The 22,741-nt window shown below is 54.9% G+C and overlaps 1 protein-coding gene across 13 annotated transcripts in view; it reads right to left on the bottom strand.

Moving 5' to 3' along the window:
- The window catches only part of LDB3 (LIM domain binding 3), a 56,098-nt gene that overhangs the window by 3,440 nt on the left and 29,917 nt on the right, over positions 1-22,741 (bottom strand). For 9 of the 13 annotated variants that reach the window (XM_036355948.1, XM_036355949.1, XM_036355958.1 and 6 more), the window contains 6 exons: positions 20,692-20,874; positions 17,559-17,701; positions 11,089-11,554; positions 9,767-9,947; positions 9,166-9,286; positions 2,025-2,140 (listed from right to left, as the gene is read on the bottom strand). In XM_036355948.1, coding sequence (XP_036211841.1) covers positions 2,025-2,140; positions 9,166-9,286; positions 9,767-9,947; positions 11,089-11,554; positions 17,559-17,701; positions 20,692-20,874 — 1,210 coding nt within the window. The remainder of the gene's footprint in view (positions 1-2,024; positions 2,141-9,165; positions 9,287-9,766; positions 9,948-11,088; positions 11,555-17,558; positions 17,702-20,691; positions 20,875-22,741) is intronic. The other 4 variants (XM_036355950.1, XM_036355960.1, XM_036355957.1 and 1 more) reach the window with 1 other exon arrangement.

Here is a 22,741-nt window from a genome sequence, read left to right as displayed (position 1 = left end):
GATTGTTTTCCAAAAATTCAAGCCATGTTCCATTTTGATAAACCCTAACAGGACAGGGAGTGCCACACAGGGCTTGTTGCGGGGAGGACATGGTGATTCTCCACAGGATGGGATCTGCCTGGTTCCTTTGGGCGGATCCTTTGGGCAGAGCTATGGATCTCTCACACTTGACCAGAGCTTAGCTGTAATCTCAGTCTGAACAGCCCTAAGCTTTGCTGCTTCTTTGGTTCTCCCTCTGGGACTTGTGCTTGTGATCATGCCTCTCAGCCAAACACAGCGAGCTCAAGGGAGCAGACCCCGCTCACGTTTGCCACAGCTCCCTCTCCATGCAACGCAGACCTCTCCTCAGCCTGCCTAGGAGAGGCCTCTGTGCCACTGTCTCTCTGGACCTTCTCCAAGTCTCCTGGGTTCTTGCAGAAGTTGGGTAATCAGACATGTAGGCAGCATCTTAGGATCAGACAAGCCACAGCTGGAGTGTAAGGGTCAGAGAGCCATATTCTGTGCCTTGCTGAACTGGGGACAACCCCAAAGTCAGCATATTTATATCATTGTCCCTCTTCTCTTTGGAGTGCAGGCCCTGATGTATTTAAAAGACTATAAAAGGCAACTAGAGAATGTGTTCAAAGATCTGGAAAATCAGTGTCTCCCCCACCCCGCACCCCCCATTTCATTTGTTGAAGTCTCAACCCCCAGCTCACCCGGCGTAGGGACCCAGCAGGGATCTTGGTGGAAACGGTCTTTGCAGATGTGATGAAGATGGAAGTTAAGAAGGGGGCACACTGGAGTGAGGTGGGCCCTCACTCCAATGCGGCCAGTGTCCTTTTCAGAGGAGCCACACACACAGAGGAGAAAGCCATGTGAAGACAGGCACACGGAGGGCAAACAGTCATGTGACGATGGAGTCGAAGACTAGAGTTACGCAGTTAGAGGCCAAGAAACAGCGAGGACTGCAGGCAGAACCCAGGGGAGAGAGCACAGCCCTGCTGACACCTTGAATTTGGACTTCTAGCTCCCAGCACTGTGAGCGAATACGTTTCTGTTGGTTGAGGCATTAGTTTATGGTACTTTGTTATGGCAGGCCTACCAGACTGCTACACAGAGGGGATACAGTGCACCCCACTACTTTGAGGGGGCAGTGTAGAAATGAATTGTAAAACCTGATGTATAGCAGTAAACTTTATGACTTAGGTTGTCCTATGTCATAAGTTTATAAAAACGCTTCAAGTTTAAACTACACAGATCTTTCACACATCCCCGAAATTTACCTTGATCGGCTCTGGTAAAAAGAAAAAAATAGTAGTAGCACATTAACTTTCCCAAATTAAGTTGGCTATTCCCCTACTTTAAATGTCAGGATGTAAATGTCAGCAGGCTCATTGCCGAGTCCCCTCCCCAACCCAAAGCCCGCGGGAAGAAAATGCCAATCTCCCTGATCAAAATGATCGGGCTGTCTAGCAGAAATACATCACACATGGTTAATAGTTAATGTAGGGCTTATCTCCTGGCAACTACACATCAAGAAGAAGACCATTTAGGAAAATGAAATTATATTCAATCCTACTTTCTAAAGGTTGTATCAAAAGAAACTTTATCTCAACTTTTTATAGGATTAGTCAATAAGCTCCAATCTATCGATCCTAATGAAAATTTAGGGGGGGGGGAAACTCTTGAATCACTTCATCATATCTGAAACAACTTACAACTATAGGAAGCATCTGCCTCCTTTAAATCTCAGCGTAAGTCACTGCTCTCACCTACTAAGAGCAACGCTGGTGAGGCAGGTCCTGGGCTCTCTGTTGTCCCTAATGAAATGGAGAGTAACAAAGCCATCCTGGTTAATAAAAATTACTAGTAATAAAACTTTGTTCAACTGTGAAATATCAAGGCATCATGGTATTTGCCAGCTTTTATAAACAATCAGAATATTAGAAGGCCAGAGTTGGAAGGATGTAGAGTGTGGGTCTGGCCCTCTAGGTCCCTCCTGCCCCTTCTCAGAAAGCCAGAACCCCATGCTAAAAACATACTGCACAAATGAAGCAGGTGTCGTGCCAGGTATGACCCAGGGCTTCGATGAACTTGTCACCAGCCTCCACAGGGAAATCGCAGCCGTGGCACTTGGTGCTGAACAGAGTGATGTAGTCTGAAACGAAAGGCAGAGTGAGGACCAGCAGCCAGCCGCGAGGAGGAGTGTCCCGGCCAGTGCCGGCCAACCCCCGGCCAGGGCCAGGGCAGTGGGGGAAACCCAACGGGTTACTTGTCATCTTGCAGACGAAACACTCAGTTACAAGATTTGTTTTTTCCTTTTCTATTAAGAACTGGAATCGTGCAGGCTGAGGCTTAGTTAGCACCCTAGGCCTATTTGACTTGCGAGCACTTTCTCAAACTCTCATTCACTTTCTGCAGCTGAGCTTCTCCTCCATCTCTGTCCCCTTAGAGCCAGGCAGACAGTCACAGAAAAAGGAAAAAATTTCCCAGCAACTTTGCTTATTTCGGAAGAATGAGAGCCCTTAACATTTTTAATAGCTATAGACTGTTCTTTGCTTGGTCATTCTTCTGTTATTGGGCATTTGTTTTAATAGCAAATTTTCACTACTGGAAACAATAATTGAGCTACTTTGTTGGGGCATGTACCCTTTTCCCCACCAGACCCCTCCCCGCTCCTCTGCCCCCCGCCTCCGCCAAGAAGATAATAACAAATATTATTTGTATAATGCTTTATAGTTTACCAAGCATTCTCAGTAGATGACACTATTTACTGATATCTCAGTGTCAAAGTCTTTGTACTCCCAGCTCAGTGCCTGGTACACATATGTGTTGAATGAATGAGTGAATGGATGAATCAATGAATCAATAAATCAATGAATGAAGTTAACCTTTGTGAAATCCCTCAAAGACTGAACTATCATTGTTTTTCTGTTTGGTTTGGTTTGACTTTGTGGCTGAGCAAACGGGATCAAAGAGGGAAGGGCCTCGCCAGAGTCCACGGCTGAGACCCCAGGGCCAGGCCCTGTGCACCTCGGCCACAGGAGCCAGGCTCTGGGACCGGGGCAGCAGACCCACTGCGCACTGGGGCACTCTCCCAGGTTCTCTAGAAAACCCTGACGACTGCTACGAAGCCTTCGTTTCCCCAGAGCTGTCTCCACAGCGCTGCCCCGTGGCTTTTCCTTTCGGCAGCTTTCTGGACAGTAGCCTGGGGACAGTAGCCATGGGGGTTATGACTTTGAGTTCTGAAGAAAGAGTGAGCCGGGTTCAAATCCCAGCTTTATTAAGGAATTGTTCAAACCTGAGGTAAGTTGCCTGACCTCTCAGTGCCTCTACTTTCTCATCTATATAGTGGGAATAACTACAGCACCTAACTTGTGGCGTTGTTATAAGAATAAGTAAGATCATGTATGTGAAGGACTTGGCACAAAGCCTCAAAATGTTGGCTCTAATTTTGAGTGTCTTTGTGAGTGATGAGAGGAGGGGAGGGAACTGGTCCCGCTATTAGTCTGCTGTTAGTGCTTCTCTGCGTGTCTTGTTTGATCTTCACAGCAGCTCTGAGAACAAGCATGATTCCCATGTTAAAGACCAGGAGTTTGGCTGCAGAGGTTCCGTCACACAGTGGAGGAGCGCGGTGGACTGACCCCGTCCCATGACTGCCGGCTGCCTCCAGCGACTATCTGCCACTGAGCTTTGGCAAGTTCCATCTCTTGCATATTTTCCAATGTACAGTTTCCCTTTTGGGGTTTAATTTAGTTTGACATGCAAATGCTTTTACATATATTGCAGTCTGTCAACCTTGTTTCTGACCAAACATTTAATTTGTTCAGTAGACAGAAATCTATCACCACACCAGAACTAGGAAAACATTATTCTGCTTCCTTCAGGAACACAGCAGGTTATGGTTCACTCTCTGCACTGTAGGAAATTATCAATGTGGGATGAGAAACAGGGCTATAGGCCACCATCTCCAAACCCTGCACCCACTCCTAACTTACTCCCTGTTGGTCTCCAGATGCCCTGGGCTCTGTCCTCCACCTCCACGCCTCTGCATGGACCAGGACCAGGCTTGGAACACCCGCCTCACTTTGTCTGCCTGGACCCCTGACATTCTTTGGGCCATGCCTTCCTTCTGGGGAGTCGTCATCCCCAAACCCACCAAGAAATATGAGATGGCCTTCTGGAGGCTTCTCCTGGACTTCCCTTCCTATTCACTCACTCATTCATTCATTCATTCATTCATTCATTCATTCATTCATCTCTTAACTGTCCACTGATGTGTTGGCATCTCATAGGTGATGTCTTCTTGAGGTGTTTGAGCGCAGAACTCCCCCACCCCATGCTCAGCATTTTGCACAGGAACTGGCACACATTTGATGGATAAATGGTTCAAAAAAACCATATTAAATAGTAATTCCTTCTCTTGTGAAACCAATGATTTTTCATAGATTAATCTCTTAAAATGGCTTGATTTTATTTTGGGGGTGTTTAGTCTATACCAGCCGTGGGCAAACTACGGCCCGCGGGCCGAATCCGGCCCGTTTGAAATGAATAAAACTAAAAAAAAAAAAAAAAAGACCGTACCCTTTTATGTAATGATGTTTACTTTGAATTTATATTAGTTCACACAAACACTCCATCCATGCTTTTGTTCCGGCCTCCGGTCCAGTTTAAGAACCCATTGTGGCCCTCGAGTCAAAAAGTTTGCCCACCCCTGGATACTATGGATTGATTTTTCTGTTTTTAACTTAATTCTATATGACCTTGAGAACTGCTAATTTGCTTTAAAATTTGGTAGCACTTGCCTAGCCGGTGTAGCTCAGTGGTTGAGCATCGACCCAGGAACCAAGAGGCCACCAGTTCGATTCCAGGTCAGGGCACAGGCCCAGGTTGTGGGCTCAATCCCTTCTGAGGGGTGTGTAGGAGACAGCTGATTGATGATGTTTCACTCTCATCAATGTTTCTATCTCTCCCCTCTCCTTTCCTCTCTCTCTAAAAAAAAAAAAAAAAAAAAAAAAAAAATCAATAAAAAAATATTTTTTAAAACATTATAGCACAGATCTGACCCTAATACATTTTTTAAAAAGCTGATATTTTCCTCATTTATACTACAAAAGGAGAACATAATCCATAATGAATTAGCTTGTACATGGGCCTCCCCCCAGAAGCATAATCTAGTTCCTCATTTATTAGGTTGTTACAATGTTCTTTGACTGTCATTTGCCCCAAACTGAATTCATACCCTGTATTTAATGGGTTTATTGCTCTTGTAAAAGGATTTCCATCCATCAAATCACATGCTCTGAGTTGAAAAATGGTTCAGTGCTTTATCAGACAATGGTTCTCACACGTCAGAATCATCTGGAGGTTCATTAAAGCACAGACTGCCAAGGACTATAAGAAAATACTATGAACAACTATATGCTGACAAGCTGGACAACCTGGTTGAAATGGACAAACTCCTAGAAAATACAATTTTGTAAAACTGAATCAGGAAGAATCAGAAAACTTGAGTAGGCTGATAACTATTGATGAAATTAAAGCAGTAATCAAAAAACTCCCAGCAAACAAAAGCCCAGGTCCGGATGGCTTCACAGGGGAGTTTTACCAAACATTTAAAGGAGAACTAACACCAATACTCCTCAAACCATTACAAAAAATTCAAGAGGAAGGAACATTTCCAAGATCTCTTTGTCCTAATTCCAAAACCAGGCAAAGACACTACAAAGAAAGAGAATTACAGGCCAATATTCCTAATGAACATAGATGCTAAAATCCTCAACAAAATAATAACAAATTGCTTCCAGCAATATATTAAAAAGATCATACACCATGACCAAGTGGGATTTATTCCAGGGATGCAAGGCTGGTACAATATTTGCAAATCAAAAAACGTGATACATCACATACACAAACTGAAAGAGAAAAATCACATGATTATATCAATAGACACAGAAAAAGCATTTGACAAAATCCAACACCCATTTTTGATAAAAGCTCTCAGCAAACTTGGAATAGAGGGAGCATACCTCAACATAATAAAGATCATATATGACAAACCTACAACCAACATCATACTCAATGGGAAAAAACTAAAAGCATTTCCCCTAAGAACAGGATGTCTGCTTTCACCACTCTTATTCAACACTAGAGGCCCAGTGCATGAAATTCGTGCATGGGGGGGGGGTGTATCCCTCAGCCCGGCCTTTACCCTCTCCAATCTGGGACCCCTCTGGGGACATCCCCCACATAATCCTGGACTTCTGGCTCCTAACCATTCCCCTGCTGTCCTGATCCTCCCCTAACCACTCCCATGCCGGCCTGATTGCCGCCTAACTGCTTGCTCCCCAGCACCAGCCTAATCTTGCCCCTAACTGCTTGCTCCCTTGCCGGCCTGATTGCCCCTAACAGCCCCTGCCTTGGCCCCTGCCACCGTGGCTTTGTCCAGAAGGAAGTCAGACTTTGGGAAGGTGTCTGGTTGATCTGGTCTAATTAGCATATTACCCTTTTATTAGTATAGATAGCACTGGAAGTCCTAGCCACAACAATCAGACAAGAAAAAGAAATAAAAGGCATCCAAATTGGAAAGGAGGATGTAAAACTCATTATTTGCAGATAACATGATATTGTACACAGAAAACCCTAAGGACCACCAAAAAAACTATTAGATTTAATAAATCAATTTGGCAATATAGCAGGATAAAAAATTAACACCCAGAAATCAATGGCATTTTTATACACCAATAGTGAACTCACAGAAACTAAAATCAATCCCATTTACCACTGCAGCAACACAGTTAAGATACTAGGAATGACTTAACCCAGGAGGCAAGCGACCCGCACACATTGCTGGCCCCACCCCTCAGAGCTTCTGCTTCCACAGTGTTGAGGTGGGGCTGGAGCCCGCGTTTCTAAAAGGTTCCGGTGATGTTCAAGTTGCTGGTGGGACTGCACTTGGATCCCCAGACCTAACTGCATTTAAAATCACCTGGTCGGGAGGGCACCCCACGAGTTCGGCTTCTGGAGGTTTGGGAATTTATTTTCTCTATCTCTTTAAAAGTCCCCAGGTGACTAAGCCCTGCCAGGCCTGGGCAGTGCTCAGGTGCAGGCCAGCCCGGGAGGGCCTGACCTCACACCCGTCTCACTTACGTGCAAGCTGTTGCACAGAGTGTCAGCTCATTGTTTCAGCCAACTGAAATCTGTCTGCGTCCGAGTCCTATCGCTCTGTACCTTCTTCCAAGTTGTTAATAAAAACTATGACAAAGTGCCACAATGAGACATCACATCACACTCATCAGGATGGTTGCCGGCAAAATATTTTAAAAATCAGAAAATAACTGTGGGCAAAAATGTAGAGAAATTGTAACCCTGTGTGCTGTTGGTGGGATATACTAGTAAAATGGAGCAACTACTATGGGAAACAGCATGAAGGTTCCTCAAAAAGTGAAAAAACAGGACCATCACATGACCCAGCAAGTCCTCTGGGCGCAGACCCAACAGAACTGAGAGCAGGATCCTGAGGGGCCATGTGCACACCTGTGCTCCGAGAGTCAAAAGGGAAAGCAGCCCAGGGCCCCTCGTCATGGAGAGGGGCAGGGGCGAGGGTGGAAATCCATCATTCTTTTCGAAAACCTGAGACACAAAGTGTGATTCATCACAAATTATTAAAGTTGCAATGCTCTTAGGTGACTAAGAAGAGCAACACACATTTGGAACAATAATACTTAATTACCAGGAATCACCATATGTTCATAAGGAGGAAAAACGCATGTTATCTTCGCCCTTTCACAGATATGGAAAATGAGACACAGAGTATTACTTATTAAGTAACTAAGTCATTCAATTAACTTCAGAGCTGGAAAGAGAATTTACCAGTATGTATGAACCCAAGAAATTATTTTATAATTTATTGACAGAGGGGCAAGTTTCATTTTGTTTTGCTTTTCCCCGTGAGGGGCTGGACCGTTTCCCTTTCTCACTTAAAGTAAACTAACTTGCCGCGGCTCAGTGGTTGCGTGTGGGCCTCCGAGCCAGGAGGTCGGGGCACATGCCCGTGCTGCGGGTTCGATCCCCAGGGCGGGGCGGGGGCGGGGGCGGGGGCGGGGGCGGGCGTGCAGGAGGCAGGCGATCCGTGACTCTCTCTCATCATTGATGTTTCTCTCTCTCTCTCCCTCTCCTTTCCTCTCTGAAATCAATAAAAATATATTTTTTAAAAATAACGTAAATGACTTACTGTGTTTCTCCTTTTCCCTCGAATGTGCCCCCAGCCACTGCGGCTCCGTTCCTCTTCGTAACCAGCCCGCTTCTCTTCCCTCTTCTACTTAGAACTGACTTTCTATTCCTAGTGTCTTATTCATGTCTATGTTGCCTTTGTTGGAATCTGCCTCAAACCCTTTTCTGAAAGAGGCAGGCTGTGAATAAATGAGTGAGCGAGTGAGTGAGTGAGCGAGTGAGTGAGTGAGTGAATGGCCAGTTAGCCCGACCCCCTCCTCTCTGATGCAGTGCTTTGTCTTCAGAATTGATGATACGGTACTCCAAGTTCCAAGATAACATCCTGGCCTTTGGGAAGCAGAGAAACTCTGCGTTCAGGCGGGAGGAACACTAGGAGCAGGGAGACGGACTACCACGGATTTGCTTTACACAGGTTCTCTGTTTAATCCTCACGCAATGACGCGAGGCAGGTACTTAGTTCCCCCATTTTACAGATGGGAAAAGTGAGGCTCTGAGGAGTTCAGTAACTCACTCAGGGTTGGACAGTCAGCCTGAGGTGGAGCTTGGAACAGAACCCAGCATAAAGTCCAGAGCCAAAGCCTTTTCAGACTAGACTTTTTCGTCTCCAACTCAAAATCATCTGAAGGGTTTCCCACGCTGCTACAAGATGCCAACTTGTGATCCACGTAATTGGTGCAGGGAAGGGGGCAGAGGTTGAATGTGTATAAAACAAGCCCCTACCTTGCCCCGCAGCCCCCACCCCTCACCCCCACCCAAGGAAAGCTGCAGCCCAGGGGGCAGGGGAAACAGTGCAGTAAACGGCCTTTGTGTAGTAGTGGCAGAAGCTGCCACTTGGAGCCTCCGGGTGGTTCCATCCACTGGACCTCTGCAGGCGGTCCCTGTGCTGCCCCTTTCTCCGGGATGGGGGGATGGGGGGGAGGGGGGTGGGGGGGTCCCAGCACAGCAGCCTACCTTTCTCACAGTAGGGCTCCCCGTCTTCCATGTGGAAGAGGCTGTTCCCGAAGGGCTTCTTGCAGGCTGCGCAGATGAAGCAGCTGGTGTGCCACGTCTGCCTCAGGGCGTGCATCACCTCCTGCGGGAAGAAGCTCCTTCAGGCCAGGAGCCGGTGGGGAGCGCCCCCCCACCCCCAAAACAGCAGGCCCCGCCCACGGAAAGGCCTGCAGCGGGCTCCTCTCCCGCAGTGCTGGCTGGGCCGGGCTGCCCGTGCTCACGTCACTGTGAGGCTTCACTGGAGGAGGTGCTGCTTGTGGCAGCCCTTTTCCCAAAGGGGGGCCCAGGGTCACGGCCACGTGTGGGTGCAGGGAAGGTCGGGGGTGAAGACATAACTTGCTTTGCAGAAGCTCCACTGCCACTGGGAGCTGTGGCCCAGGGAGGTGCTCATCTCTCGCCTCAGGTTCACTGGCTCCCTAGTTCGTTGGTGGCAAACCAACTTCCTTCCAGAACCAGAGTGGAGCTGCCCTCGCTGTGAGCAGCCACTTCTCGGCTTTCTCGGAGGAGGGAAGAGGTCGCTTGGGGAAAAGACAAGGCCAAAGGGAAGGCTCTGCCCACTTACCCCCATGATCTTGGTGTTGCACTTGGCACAGATCGGGGCAAAGAACTGCTCGTAACACCGCTCGCAGTACACGGCGCCCTGCTCCTCCAGGAAGCACACGTCGGCCAGGGAGGACTTGCAGTAAGCGCAGTTGAACTCCTCTGGGTGCCAGGAGCGGCCCATGGCTACCAGGAAGGGGCCCCTGGGAAGCAGAGAACAGCACCTACTAAGGAAGCCCCAAAAGCTTGAGGCCAGATCCTTTGAGTCCCCCCAACAACCCCGACTTGTGACTGTTCTAATGAAGTCATGGAAAATTCACACGAAGCTCCTTGAAGGGTGTTCCTGTTGCACCCCTTCCCCAGGGACCTGGAAGCCACTCCCACACCTGCAGCAGGGGCGGCTCACACGGGGACAGCCATTCCGCTGGCAAGAGCAACGAGGTGCTGACGCCATACACTTACCAAGGCCTTCCTCTCTGCCAGGCACCAGTCAGGCACCAGTCGAGAGGAACCTGTATTTGTTAACTCCATCCCCCAGCAATCCTACGAAGTCAAGTCGGCTCTGCTATCAGGCCTGCTTTGGGTAAGGGCCCCGGGGCGTGGAGAGGTGCCGTTGCTCCAGGCCAGTGGCTGGTCGGGTGGGCCCAGCACACAAACCTGGGAGTCTAGCTCCACTTTAGTAGTTAGAAGAGTGGGACGCTGAGGAAATGTTTTATATTTTCATTCTGATTTTTCTAATTCTCCTCTGAGGATGTGTTACCTTACTTTTAAATAAAAGTGTATTTTTCATATATACGTAAATATGCCACCCTCAGCGCCTGCCAAACACACACCAATACTGTAGACATACTATATTCAAACCAGCACCACCCATCACCCGGCTTCTAGGCTTGAAATGACTTGTCTCTTAGAGTGGCAGGTGCCCCGATGCCCTGAGCACACAGGCCTGTCCGTGGACGGCCCCAAAGCTCCCCTAAAGGAGAGCTGGCTCCCAGCCTGCACTGCCAGCAAGCGTGCAGCCAGCAGGCCCCAACCTCCCCACCCACAACTGCTGCTGCAAGGACTGGCCTGAGCCCAAGGGGGTGGTCCCCGCACAGGCACCGCTGGGGGCTTCACCCACTTACCTCACTGCACCCTCCAGCTCCTCAGGGAAGCGGGTGTCACCAGGGATGGAAGCCACAGCTCAGAGAAGGTCAGACCTGACGCTGACCCCGAGGGACCTGAGGCTGCCCCGCGGGCCTGGAGTCTCCCTATACCTGCCCTCCCGTTCCCCCGCCCACCACAGGGCTCAGCGGCGCCTGCCGCACCCCCAGCACCCCAGCGCAGGGCCACAGCCGGTCATACCTGATGACGTTGTTGCAGTGGCCACAGAGCGGAGTCCGGCTGCTGGCTGGGAAGCGCTCAGCCCTCTGGAAGGTGCCCCTGGCGAGGGGGGACACCTGGGAACCTGGGGTGTAGGCAGAGGTCCCTCCAGGCAGGGGCTGCTTGCTGATAGAAGTGGTGCTCTTGCCAGGAGCAAACTTCTGAGAGAAGCTGTCGTCTGTGGCCCAAGGGGGGCGGCTGGAAGGTTCAGCAGGACCCCTGCTGTGGGCCACTGAGGGTGCAGGCTCATAGCTCGGGGCAGGCGAGGGGGTGTAGGCTGGTGCTGGGGAGGGGGAGTAGGTGGGGGCAGGCGAGGGGGTATTGGCAGGGGCAGGGGAGGGGGTGTAGGTGGGGGCAGGCGAGGGGGTGTAGGCGGGGGCAGGCGAGGGGGTGTAGGGAGTTGGGCTGTAATTGGCCCCCGGAGATGGGCTGTAGGTATTTGCAGGCACTGCAAGCCAAAAAGATCCAAAGAAAGTGTGTCAGGGATTCATTTCCCCCACGTCCTGTCCCACTCCCTCCAGGAAAGGGGCTTTAATATCGGAGCAGGACAATTCCATTTTAACCAGAGACACAGTCCTGGGCTTCTTGGGGCCCAGGTTTGAATTGGCAGCGGAACTAAGGGAGATGGGGAGCCTTTGGAGCAGGGCCCCAGGCGCTATAAATATCTGCAGCTGCCAGGGTGGGCGCGGGGATCCTCTCCCTCTCCAGGGAGAGGGCAGGGGGTCATCTTGGCCTCGACTGGAAGGTGCTTCCGGTGCGCTCTGGCCGGTGATTTGACGTCCGAAATGCCTAGCTGCATGCGTTCGCGGAATCTGGACCTAGTCCAGGCTTTGGGACAAAGCAGATGGCAGCCAGGGCAGTAGGGTTTTCAGTTCGGGTTCAGGACGAGCTACAATTGTTTTCCTGAAAAGCATCTTGGCTTGAATTGTATTGGGGGACCTCCATCTTGGTGTGATTAGGGTGTGGGGTAAGGGTCTGGAAGGAGTCGCTCAGGGAGCCTGGGGTGGAGATGCTGAGGAGCCGCAGCCCAGGTCCGGCTGCCTGGGCACCTGTGCTCTCCATCTTTGGTAGAAAGAGTGGGTGCCAGGGACTGGAGAGGTCACCCGGGAGGCAGTGAGAGAATGCACGGCCGCACCTCGGGACCCCCCTCCAGTTCACTGAAAGCTAAAACCTTTTTGGGGTGACAGCGCAAAGGAGCATTGCAGTTACTTGCCCAGAGCTCTCTGAGGCCTGGGCTTTCAAAACCCAGGTCTCAGCGCTCTGTGCCTCCACTGTGGACCGCTGGGCAGACCTGTGCACCATCCAGCCAGCCAGCACCCTCACCCAGTGAGGAAGGTTCCAGATGCCTTCCCTCAACTCAGTCTGCTCTTATGGAAAGAGGCCTCCTTCTCCCGCCCTGGGAAGCCAGCCAGGGCCGTCTCCTCCCCATTTCTGAGCCTGGCCTGTGGACTGTGCTGAGGGGCACTGCGCCCTTCCCTCCCCTCCACCAGGGTCCAGCCTAGAAAGTAAGGCCTTTCTCAAGGCTAAAGGCCCTGACCTGGCCTCAGACTCTCCCACCTGGTTGCCCTGGACCACCGCGGGTGGCCTGTGGTCTGCTGTCCAACTCTGTCCCTCCTACTCCCAGATGACTGGCTCCTCGGAGCTGGGCATCATGGAAACCCTGCCATGGGGATGGGGAGGCTGGGCTGTGTTATGGAAAGCTGCGGGGTAAACCCTCCACAGCCCTGCCCTGGAGCCTCCTGGGAGCTACGCTGGCTTCATCCACAAGGAATCTTCTTCCCACTCACTGAGGAGGCAGACGGCACATAACAGATCATCCTTGTTAGTCCTGTTTACAGTTGAGGTCACCGAGGCTCAGACAGAGCCAGTAAATGAAAAGCAAGTCTCCAAAACTATTCTTTCTATCACCCCAAGCTGCCCCTGTAAAGAACACAAGTCCATGCACTAGCTAAGATTTGGAAACGGCCCAAGTGCCCATGTAGATGAGTGGATAAAAAGCTGTGGTATGCCCAGCCAGCGCGGCTCAGTGGCTGAGTGTAGACCTATGAACCCAGAGGTCATGATTCGATTCCCAGTGAGGGCACATGCCTGGGTTGCAGGCTCAATCCCCAGTGTGGGGCGTGCAGGAGGCAGCTGATCAATGATTCTCATCACTGATGTTTCTATCTCTCTATCCCCCTCCCTTCCTCTCTGAAATCAATAAAAATATATATTTTTAAAAGAAAGAAACTGACAAACAAAATAGATCCAGAGACATAGAAGCATGCAACAGACAGAATTCTCAGAGAGAAGGGTGGGGCGGGAAGAGATTAACCAAAGAACTTATATGCATATATGCATAACCCATGGACACAGACAATAGTGGGGTGAAGGCCTGGGTAGGGGGTGGGAGTGGGGAGGAGTGGGGGAAAGAGGAACATCCGTAATAGTTTCAACAATAAGATAAAATTTAAAAAATAAGAACCCAAGTCCAATTTCCATAAAATCTTGGTGTACTATGTGATTGAGGAGCAACTGTCAACAGGGAGGAGGCCCCATCCTCGGCATTGAGCTGGCCGGGAGCACAGCCCTACTAGGTCCAGGCTGTGTGTCCTTGGGCAAAGTCCTTAACATCTCTGGGCCTGAATGTCCTTGTCTAAGAATGGCAATATGATTGTTAGTGCCTTACAGCGTCGTGATGAGGGTTAAGTAGCTGGCACTGTTAGTGTGTCACTAAATTAGTGACTCCTGGGTCTCAGCTCAGCATGACAGTCAGCTTGTCTCACAGCCTGGTCGCCTGAGGGAGCCCAGCCCACACGGACTTGGTGTGGGGGCTGGAGTGGGAGACTGACACCCTAAGTCAGAGCACCTAGATCCTAGACCGAGTGCTCCCCATGGTGGGTTCATGGCACCGGCCTGCCTCACCGGCAGGGACGCGGGGGGGGGGGGGGGGGGGGGGACCGCCCCTGTGACGTGAGGTCCAAACTCCAGGTGCTGCCACCCTCCTAACAGCCCTGCATGTCTCCCAAGTGCCAGAGCAGCGTCTCAGAATGGGTCCCAGCTGCCCACTCCCGAGACAGCAAAGCCGCCCTGCCCACGGCCCTCGCCCACCTGCCTGCCCCTCCGCGCCTCCTCCCCATCCCCTCCCCCGGGCCGCACTCCCCCGCCAACCCGCTCTCTCAGCCCAGACTGCGGGTCGGCGTCGGAGGCCGCTTCCTGGGCGGGGCTCGCCCCAGCGCTGGGACCTCCCTCCCTCCCTCCCGGGCGGCCCGCAGCCCCTCCCCCGCTCCCCGCTCCCGGCGCCGCCCCGCGGGCCAGGGAGGGAGGACCTGGCACCCACGGGGCGGCTGTCCGTCCCGATGAGAAGGTGACGTTCCATCCCGATTGGCAAGTTCGAAAGGCCCCACCGCCTCGCAGGCGGGACTGTGCAGCCGGCGGCGGGATCGCGCTCCCCGCAGCTCCGCCTCCCGCCCGCCCGCGGCCGCGCCAGGTGCCGGCCACCAGAGGGCGCTGCGAGGCCACCGTCACCTCCCACCCCCCTGCCACCCCGGCCACACCCCCATCGCCACAACCCGACCACCAGCCACCCCGACCACCCAGCCACCCAGCCACCCCAGCTACCCGTCACTCCCACCCCCTGCCACCCCGGCCACACCCCCATCGCCACAACCCGACCACCAGCCACCCCGACCACCCAGCCACCCAGCCACCCCAGCTACCCGTCACTCCCACCCCCTGCCACCCCGGCCACACCCCCATCGCCACAACCCGACCACCAGCCACCCCGACCACCCCGACCACCCAGCCACCCCAGCTACCCGTCACCCCCACCCCCTGCCACCCCGGCCACACCCCCATCGCCACAACCCGACCACCAGCCACCCCGACCACCCCGACCACCCCGCCACCCCAGCTACCCGTCACCCCCACCCCCAGCCATCCCGGCCGCACACCTCGCCCCCCGCCACCCCCCCCACCTCCCCTACCCGCCCCACCCCCCGCCACCCCGCGCCCCGCCAGGAGCCCCACGGGAGCTGCGGAGGCCCTGCCGGCAGAGGAGGGAGGAGGGTCGCAGCGCCGGGTCCCCGCCTCTCCCCAGACCAGCCCTCCCTCCCCGCAGGAGTGAGTTAACGTCTGGGCCGAAGCCGGAGGGGAGCCGAAGCCGGGGCTGCCCTGGAAGGTGCCCTGCCAGGCCCGCCCAGAGAGCCCGACCGCGGCCGGTCTGCCTTCCTAGCGCCTGGGAGGACCTCCCGCTCCCAGTGCCCGTGTCCACCGCCACCTGACACTTGTCACGGGATTTTAACTCCGAACCCTGTGCCCCTGCCTCTCAAGGCACAGAGGGCACCGCCAGTGTGCCCAGCGCTGCGCGAGGAGCCTCCCTTCACCCCAGAACACAGGGAGTACCCAGTCTCAGGACCATTTTCAAAGGAGACCTCACCCAGGCAATGAGGTATTTTTCCATGGATGGCAACTTGGCGGGCCCTGCAGGGAGCCCCCTGAGCACCAGGCCCTGGGGGAGCCCCCTGAGCACCAGGCCCTGCAGGGGGCCCCCCCTGAGCACCAGGCCCTGGGGGAGCCCCCCCTGAGCACCAGGCCCTGGGGGAGCCCCCTGAGCACCAGGCCCTGGCAGGGAGCCCCCTGAGCACCAGGCCCTGGGGGAGCCCCCTGAGCACCAGGCCCTGGCAGGGAGCCCCCTGAGCATCAGGCCCTGGCAGGGAGCCCCCTGAGTACCAGGCCCTGGGGGAGCCCCCTGAGCACCAGGCCCTGGGGAAGCCCCCTGAGCACCAGGCCCTGGCAGGGAGCCCACATACAGGGCTGGCACTCTTGCGAGGCTGGCAGCCAGGCCCTGCTGGACTCAATATCTCTGTCTCCCCTGCTCCCCAGCCGCAGTGAGAAAACTTAACCAGACGTACCCCGAGCCCAGACATCTCTCTTCCTCTGTCCCCCACACTGCTACCTAGCTTTCCTCCTGCCGGACGCCCAGCAGCCCCCTCCCTGCCCCTTAGAACTCGCTGCCTCATTCTTTCCCAAACAAGAGAGTAACCGCCTCACTTTCTACCATATGTCAGCTTTACCATATGTAAAAATGGGATGTGTGCAATAATGTGGGGGCGGGGGGAGACAGTTTGTATTACTGCTGCAAGAGGAAAATTGTTAATACTTTTTCCGTAAGTTCAAGATGGTCGTAAGAATAAATATGTTAAAAGTAGAATGCTTTAAGCCCAGCCGGTGTGGCTCAGTGGATTGAGCCTGGCCCCATGGACCAAAAGGTTCCTGGTTCCCTTCTGGTCAGAGCACATGCCCAGGCTCCATGCCCAGTAGGGGTCGTGCAGGAGGCAGCCTATTGGTGTTTCTATTGCTCTCCCCCTGACTCTAAAAATCAACAACAACAATTTTTTAAAAAAGAAAGCATAATGCTTTGAATAAAAAGTGTCTGCCTGCCAATATCCTATCCGGCCCAGGCTATCTCTCTGGAAACCCTTGTCATCCATTATCCCTGGTGTTCAGCCACCAGACCATGCAGCTCACAGCCCCTTCTCCTCCCACTCCCCATTCCCCACTCCCCACTGCCAGTGGGGGGACACACAATTCTCACCAGCATTCATTCGTTCATTCGTTCCTGTTCACTTCCTTGCTGAGTAGCTCCTCGGGGCCAGAGCTGAGTCTCTGGTGCTGTGGAGACAGCCCTCCCTAGCCCTGCCTCCTGGAGTTCCCAGCCCAAGTCCAGCGGGATGAGGGGCCAAGCAGTGCTATCAGCACTCAGGGCCTAGGTGCCAGGAGCCCTCCTGTGGGCACATCCTGCAGACCAGGACACCGGGGGCCTTCCCCAGCAGGGGCGGCACCTGCTAAGAGCCCTGAGCTTCTGAGCAGGAACAGGCCAGCCTGAGAGCTGCCCTGGGCTCTGGGGAGCAGGCCCAGCTTTAGCTAGGAAAGAGGGGGTCATGGGCTGAGCCCTCATTCCTGCAAGGGAGTCCTAGGGAGTGAAAAGAATGGGGACCAGTGTGAAGGCAGGGAGCGTCCGTGGCTCAGCCACTGTCAGGCCCGGTGCTGGCCGCTCTGCTGCCTCACCTGTGCTTCCCCTGCCTCAGCAGAGAAACCAAAGACCAGACGGGCTGAGCAGCTTGCCCAGGGCCACTGCGAGGCAGTGGGGCTGTCCCAAGCCCCTGGCATTGTTGGTGTAGCTGCCCATCCTCTGGCTTGAGCCAGAACCAGACTGCTGGAGGAACAGCTCCCCCCAAACCCTCTTCCCTCACCTTGAGCCTGAAAGTCCCCAGCAGGAGTGTCCTCTCCCTAAGAGCTGGGAGGCTCGTCCCTGCCTGGCACTGCCCACCTGTCTCTTCAGTGCCAGAGGCAGGCTCCATAGGAATCGGGCCCACAACTGAACTCAGTAGCAGGACCTCACTGACCACCATCCTTCTGGGAGTTGACCGCCGCAGCCCACACCCAGCCCGCCAGGCCCCGCCCACTCTCACCTGGCTGGTAGACAGAAGGCCGGATGCTGGCCGTGGTGACAACCCGAGGCCTGGGCGCAGCAGCTGCTGGGGCTTCCGTGTACGGGTGGGCAGCAGGTGCCGGAGAGGTCGCCGGGGCCGCACCGTGAGCAGAAGCCTGGGGCCTGGAACCAAGGGGGCAGAGTTAGCAGCCGGAAGGACAGCCCGGCCTTGTGCTGGCAGCCGGCAGGTTGTTCTGCATCCTCGGGAGCCTCTGGAGAGAGGACATCTGACGGGTGGTCTGGAGCTGCCCGAGGCTGCAAGGAAAGACCACGAGGTTGTGGGCAGCGGAAGCTGCTCCTTAGGTGAGGAGTTTTGGTGAGTTTCGTTAAAGCAGCAAAGACACCTCAAGAAATGGAGCCCATTGCTGCTGTCACCGCCTTGCGGAGGGAGGAGGCCAACCTGCCAGCTGGGCAGGAGGGGGCACAGGAGGTTCTCCACCCGCTGGGGAGAGGCTGCCAGGCACGGTCTGGCGCTGGAGGGACAGAGGCTGGAGAGAGGAGAGATGGAGGTAGTCAGAGCTGCCCGCTCCCTCCACCTTCTGATCTTGGGGCACTTCACAGCCTTAGGCCCCTGGCCTCCTCCCCTCCCCTTTCTCCTGTTGCCGGAAGGAGCAGTAAAGTCTCGGGTTTCTGGGCTCCAGCAGGGAGACCCTCACCCCAAACACGGTTCTCTTCCATATGGTTCTCTGGCCTCTCCCACTGCGTTCCCCCAAGAGGCTGAGAGCAGCCTTTTTCTGCTGTGACCCAGGTATCATCGGACCAAAGAGAATGGAAACAGTGACTCCGTGCACTGCCCTCAGGAAGTGCTGTGTGGCCTGTCTGCTCCAAGAATCCCTGGAGTGGAGCAGCTTGTTTTACTGTGGCTGATCCAGTGTGCCCCAATTTCATTTGTCTGTGAACCCTGCCCCTCCTTTTCTTTTCTCATTTAAAACTAATGAATATCTTACAGAACACGCCCTTGTCTCTCCCTACCTTTTCCAGATCCCACAGGGACCACGTGACCACACCCAGTGGAAATGGGGTGCTAGAGACATGAGCCCCTGGAAACATGCTGTCCTCCCCAGCCCATGGCTTCCTGCCTTCCTTCCACCTGGCCTGAATGCCCCTCCCCCACCCCCTCGTGCATCACGCTGGGCGGAGCCACAGGAGCAGGGCCTGCCTTGTCTCTCCTGCTCTGGAGGGCGTGGCCCTGAACTAGAACCTCGAGCTGCCTCAGACGGTGGGAGGTGCAGACAGTGCCAGTGGCCAAGCCTCCAACCCTCGTCCTGGGCCCGGTGGAGGCAGCTTGCCCTGCCACACTGCCACGCTGCCGGTTGAGGGAGGCCATCGTCTCCCCTTCCTGGGCCTGCCCTTCTCTGACCGACCTGTCGAGACCAGTGGAGTAGGGGCCTCCAGGGAAGAGGAGGAGGCAGTGTCCATGGGGTGCCCTGCTTCCATTGGTGGGAGGAGGCCAAGGTAGTGGGTGTCAGCCAGTCTTTCTCCCCCGTGGAGGACGCTTTCCCCACATCCCAGGAGCAGCGGTCCTGGTCAGAGGGTGCTGTTGGAGGAGGAGGCCGAGGCTTCCGATATCCAGCAAGAATTCTGAGGCCAGGCTCCAGGACAGTTTGGGTGGCCATTTGCCTCCCACTTGCTCCCTCTACCTCCATCCCAGCCCCTGTGTCAGAAGGGAGGGAGCTGGGCCCGGAGGTGGTCTCCTGCTCCCTTCTGCTCCAGCCCACGTGGGAGCTCTCCAGGCTCCTCCCCAGCCTCCACCCAGGCATCACTCTCTTTGCAAAACAAAGTGAAGGAAGGGTTTGCCCTGTTGAAGGAGCCCTGAGGGCCCAGGATAGAGGCCTGGAGCCTGAGCAGGGCCCACATCTACAGCTCCCCAATCCAAACTGGGGGGGGGGGGGGCATCTTTCCACTCCGCAGCAGGGACATTTCAACCCTCCTCTGCCTTCTTTGGCTCTCACCGGAGCCATTCTGGTGCGCAGAGGGAGGGGTGGGCTCACCCTGAGGCTTGAGTTGGGCTGTGGAAAGGCCAGCTCTGCACCACCTGGGTCATTGTACAGCCCAGGGCTAGGGGTACAGACTGCAGGCCTGTGGCTAATCTGCCCCTCGCCATCCTCCTCAGGTTGCACCAGGGACTTGTGCACCCGACGCAGAGAGGCATGTCCTTTCCACAAAACCGGGGGCGGGGGGGGGGGGGGGATGAGGGAGGTGGGGAGGGCAGGAGACTGAGAGCTGGCTCTGACCCTAACACCAGGTGGACACTCCATGCAGCCTGTAGAGAGCTGGGTCTGGAGGCCTGCTTGCTGCCTGGCTGTGCCAGACCACCTGCCAGCCTGCCCCCACCTCCCCAGGTGCTCTCCACCCAGCCCCGTTGCTGGGCGCCAGGAGAACGGGTGGGGAGCAGTATGCTGCAACACTGGAGACCACTTTGTGTGCGAGGTGGCTTAGGCACACTTTTCCTGTCCCAACCCTACAAATCAACGTTGCATTAAACGTCTTAGCAGATGAGGAAACTGACGTTCAGATTCAGTAACTTTCTGGAGATTACAGACAGGAAGTGGCGGAGGAGAGGTGGAAGCCACACTGCACCAGGTGCCTCTTGCTTCTCCGCCCAGAGAGCAGAGGCTAAGGGCCAAGGGCACGTCAGTTGCTAAATATCTGGCCTGTCTCCTGTGACCAGGTCAATGCTCCTCCCTCCAAGGAGCTTTCCTCAGCTTCCCCAACCCAGGCGACAACTTCCATTCCCCTAATTTCAGTTCCAGAAACAGACTTTCCAGTCTCCATTTGCTGTCTTACTGTGTGTGTGTGTGTGTGTGTGTGTGTGTGTGCGCGCGCGCGCGTGAGTGAGAGAGAGAGAGAGAGAGAGAGAGAGAGAGAGAGATCCCTCTCTTGCCCAAGGAGAGGTTAGGGGCCCACATCCCCTCCTGTCTTCAGCCACACTCACACTCCCCTGCACTCTCTGCAGCAGGCAGTGCTAGCCTTGGCCTCCTGGGCCCTGGGCTCCTAACCACCTGGGGTGGGCCTTTCTGAGGGTGAGACACAGCTGCCCACACATGGAGCCAGGGTGAGGCCACTCCTGCCTCCCTTCCCCACAGCCGGGGTGGCACCTGTGGGGCAGTTACCTGGGACTGTCCGCAGGGCTTGAAGCAGGGGCCGAGGCAGAGGCAGTGGCAGCATGGGCAGCGGTTGCAGCCAGGGGTGGCGAGGCTGCGCTGGGAGAGGCAGCAGTAGGCGGCTGGGCAGAAGCGGGCAGCAGCGGGGTGGTGGCCTGGCTGGTGCACACTGGAGCATGCTCAGTAGGGGTGCTGATGAGGCGGGACCAAGAAAGACAACAGGTCAAGGGGGCCCTCTGCATGGCGGTGGTGTCTGCAGCAGAGGCACGTTGGGCAGAAGGCACCGTTCATACTGCGGAGTAGGATCTTCCAGAAGCCTGTTCCCAGCTTCAGAGAAAGAGGCCCTCAGGACCCCAAGAGGGAAGGGCTCAGCCCACAAGGAGGATCACAGTAACATCAAAATTATTCTCAAGCCTGGTAAGAACACCCCATTTTAATATATATATAATTGATTTCAGAGAGGAAGGGAGAGGGAGAGAGAGAAACATCAATGATGAGAGAGAATCATTGATTGGCTGCCTCCTGCATGCCCCACACTGGGATTGAGCCTGAAATCTGGGCATGTGCCCTGACTTGGAATCGAACTGTGACCTCCTGGTTCATAGGTTGACGCTCTGGCAGAGCAAGAACCCCCCATTTTTGTGCTTCCTGGTTTTTCTGAGTACAAAAACACAGTGTGATGGAAAACCCCATCCTGCTTTCCTCCCTTCTGCATTTAGTCGCAGGCACACGGCCTTTGAGAAAAGCAGAGGTAGACATTTGAGGGTCAACGGCTTAGGCTCTAGAGTGGCGAGAGCCTGGGCTCTTAGGCGGTGGAGGACTCAGGCAGTGACAGCGCGTTCGGAAGATGGATGAAAGCTGCCATGCCAGGCTGATCAAGGTTATCTGGACCAGAAAGGGTTAACGTGGCGTGGGGGATTCAGAAATAGAGGCAACGGTGCCCCTTTCCCGGATAAACCAGAGAGGTGGCAGGATCTCAGGGTCTCCCGTACCCGTGGTGAAGGAGCAGACGGATTCAAGACCATCCTGAGGTGCCCAGGCCCTCGTGTGGCCTGGCGGCCAGAGGGTTTCTCACATGCCCAAGGTGATGTGCTGTGGCCCTGAGTGCCTGCATGTCTGAAAGACCAGTGGCTGGGAACAAGGGGGGGACTGCAGTGCCAGTGTAGACCAGTGTGACCAGTGTGACCAGATGGGAAGGGATATCCCGGCAGGTGCCAGCACAGGGAGACGGACCAGGGCCAGGTGCCCAGGTGCCCACCCTGCCTGCCTTGCTGTTCAGTGAGCATCTCTTCCCCAAACCTCTCCCAGGAAGAGGGGGCACCAGAGCCTGGGCTGATGGGCTGGATTTCTGCCACCTGGGAAACTGGGCAGAGAGACAAGCCAAGTTACAGGAGAGCAAAGAAATGCATTCTCTGCCCCCCGGCCTCGAGCCTGAGACGGGGACTTGCTGCCACAGAGCAGGAGCTGGCTCCCGTCGCGGGTGGCCCTGCACGGAGTTTGTTCTTGACCTGGCCCCGTGTGCCTGGCCTCTGTCTGTAGTCCTCACCGTCACCCTCTGACATGGGTATTAGCAACTCTGTTCCGTAGACAGGGGATGGAGACACAGATTTCAAGCTCCTGGAACAGGTAGTGACGGCGGGATCTGGCGGAGGGACACTTGGGCTTGAAGCCTCCCCCAGTACCCCAAGTCCCTCAGGGAGGGAGGAAGACGCTTCTTCGAGTCAGGCAAGTAGGGTCCTTCCCCACAAAAGGCACTCTCCTATTGGACAGGGTGGGGAGTGGGTTTGCCACGCACCAGCTGTGCTGACGGGAGGGCGGGGAGGGGTGGTGGTGGTGGTGAGCATCACTCCTCTGATCCCCTCCACCTGCTGGGCCATTGGTATCAAGACCCTCATTTTCCAGGAGAGGAGCCTGATTCCAGAGGCCGGCACTGCTGGTAAACCCTCCCCGCTGCCCGCTGCCTCACTCCTGCCGCCTCAGGTCGAACATGCAGTGAATGGCCTGGGGATCTTGCTCAAATGCAGCTTCTGATTCGGGAGGTTGGGTGGGGCCCCAGGTG

The sequence above is a fragment of the Myotis myotis genome, unplaced genomic scaffold, assembly GCF_014108235.1.
Source record: "Myotis myotis isolate mMyoMyo1 unplaced genomic scaffold, mMyoMyo1.p scaffold_m19_p_24, whole genome shotgun sequence".
Taxonomy (NCBI): domain Eukaryota; kingdom Metazoa; phylum Chordata; class Mammalia; order Chiroptera; family Vespertilionidae; genus Myotis; species Myotis myotis.
This window is presented reverse-complemented; position numbering and strand designations above follow the sequence as displayed.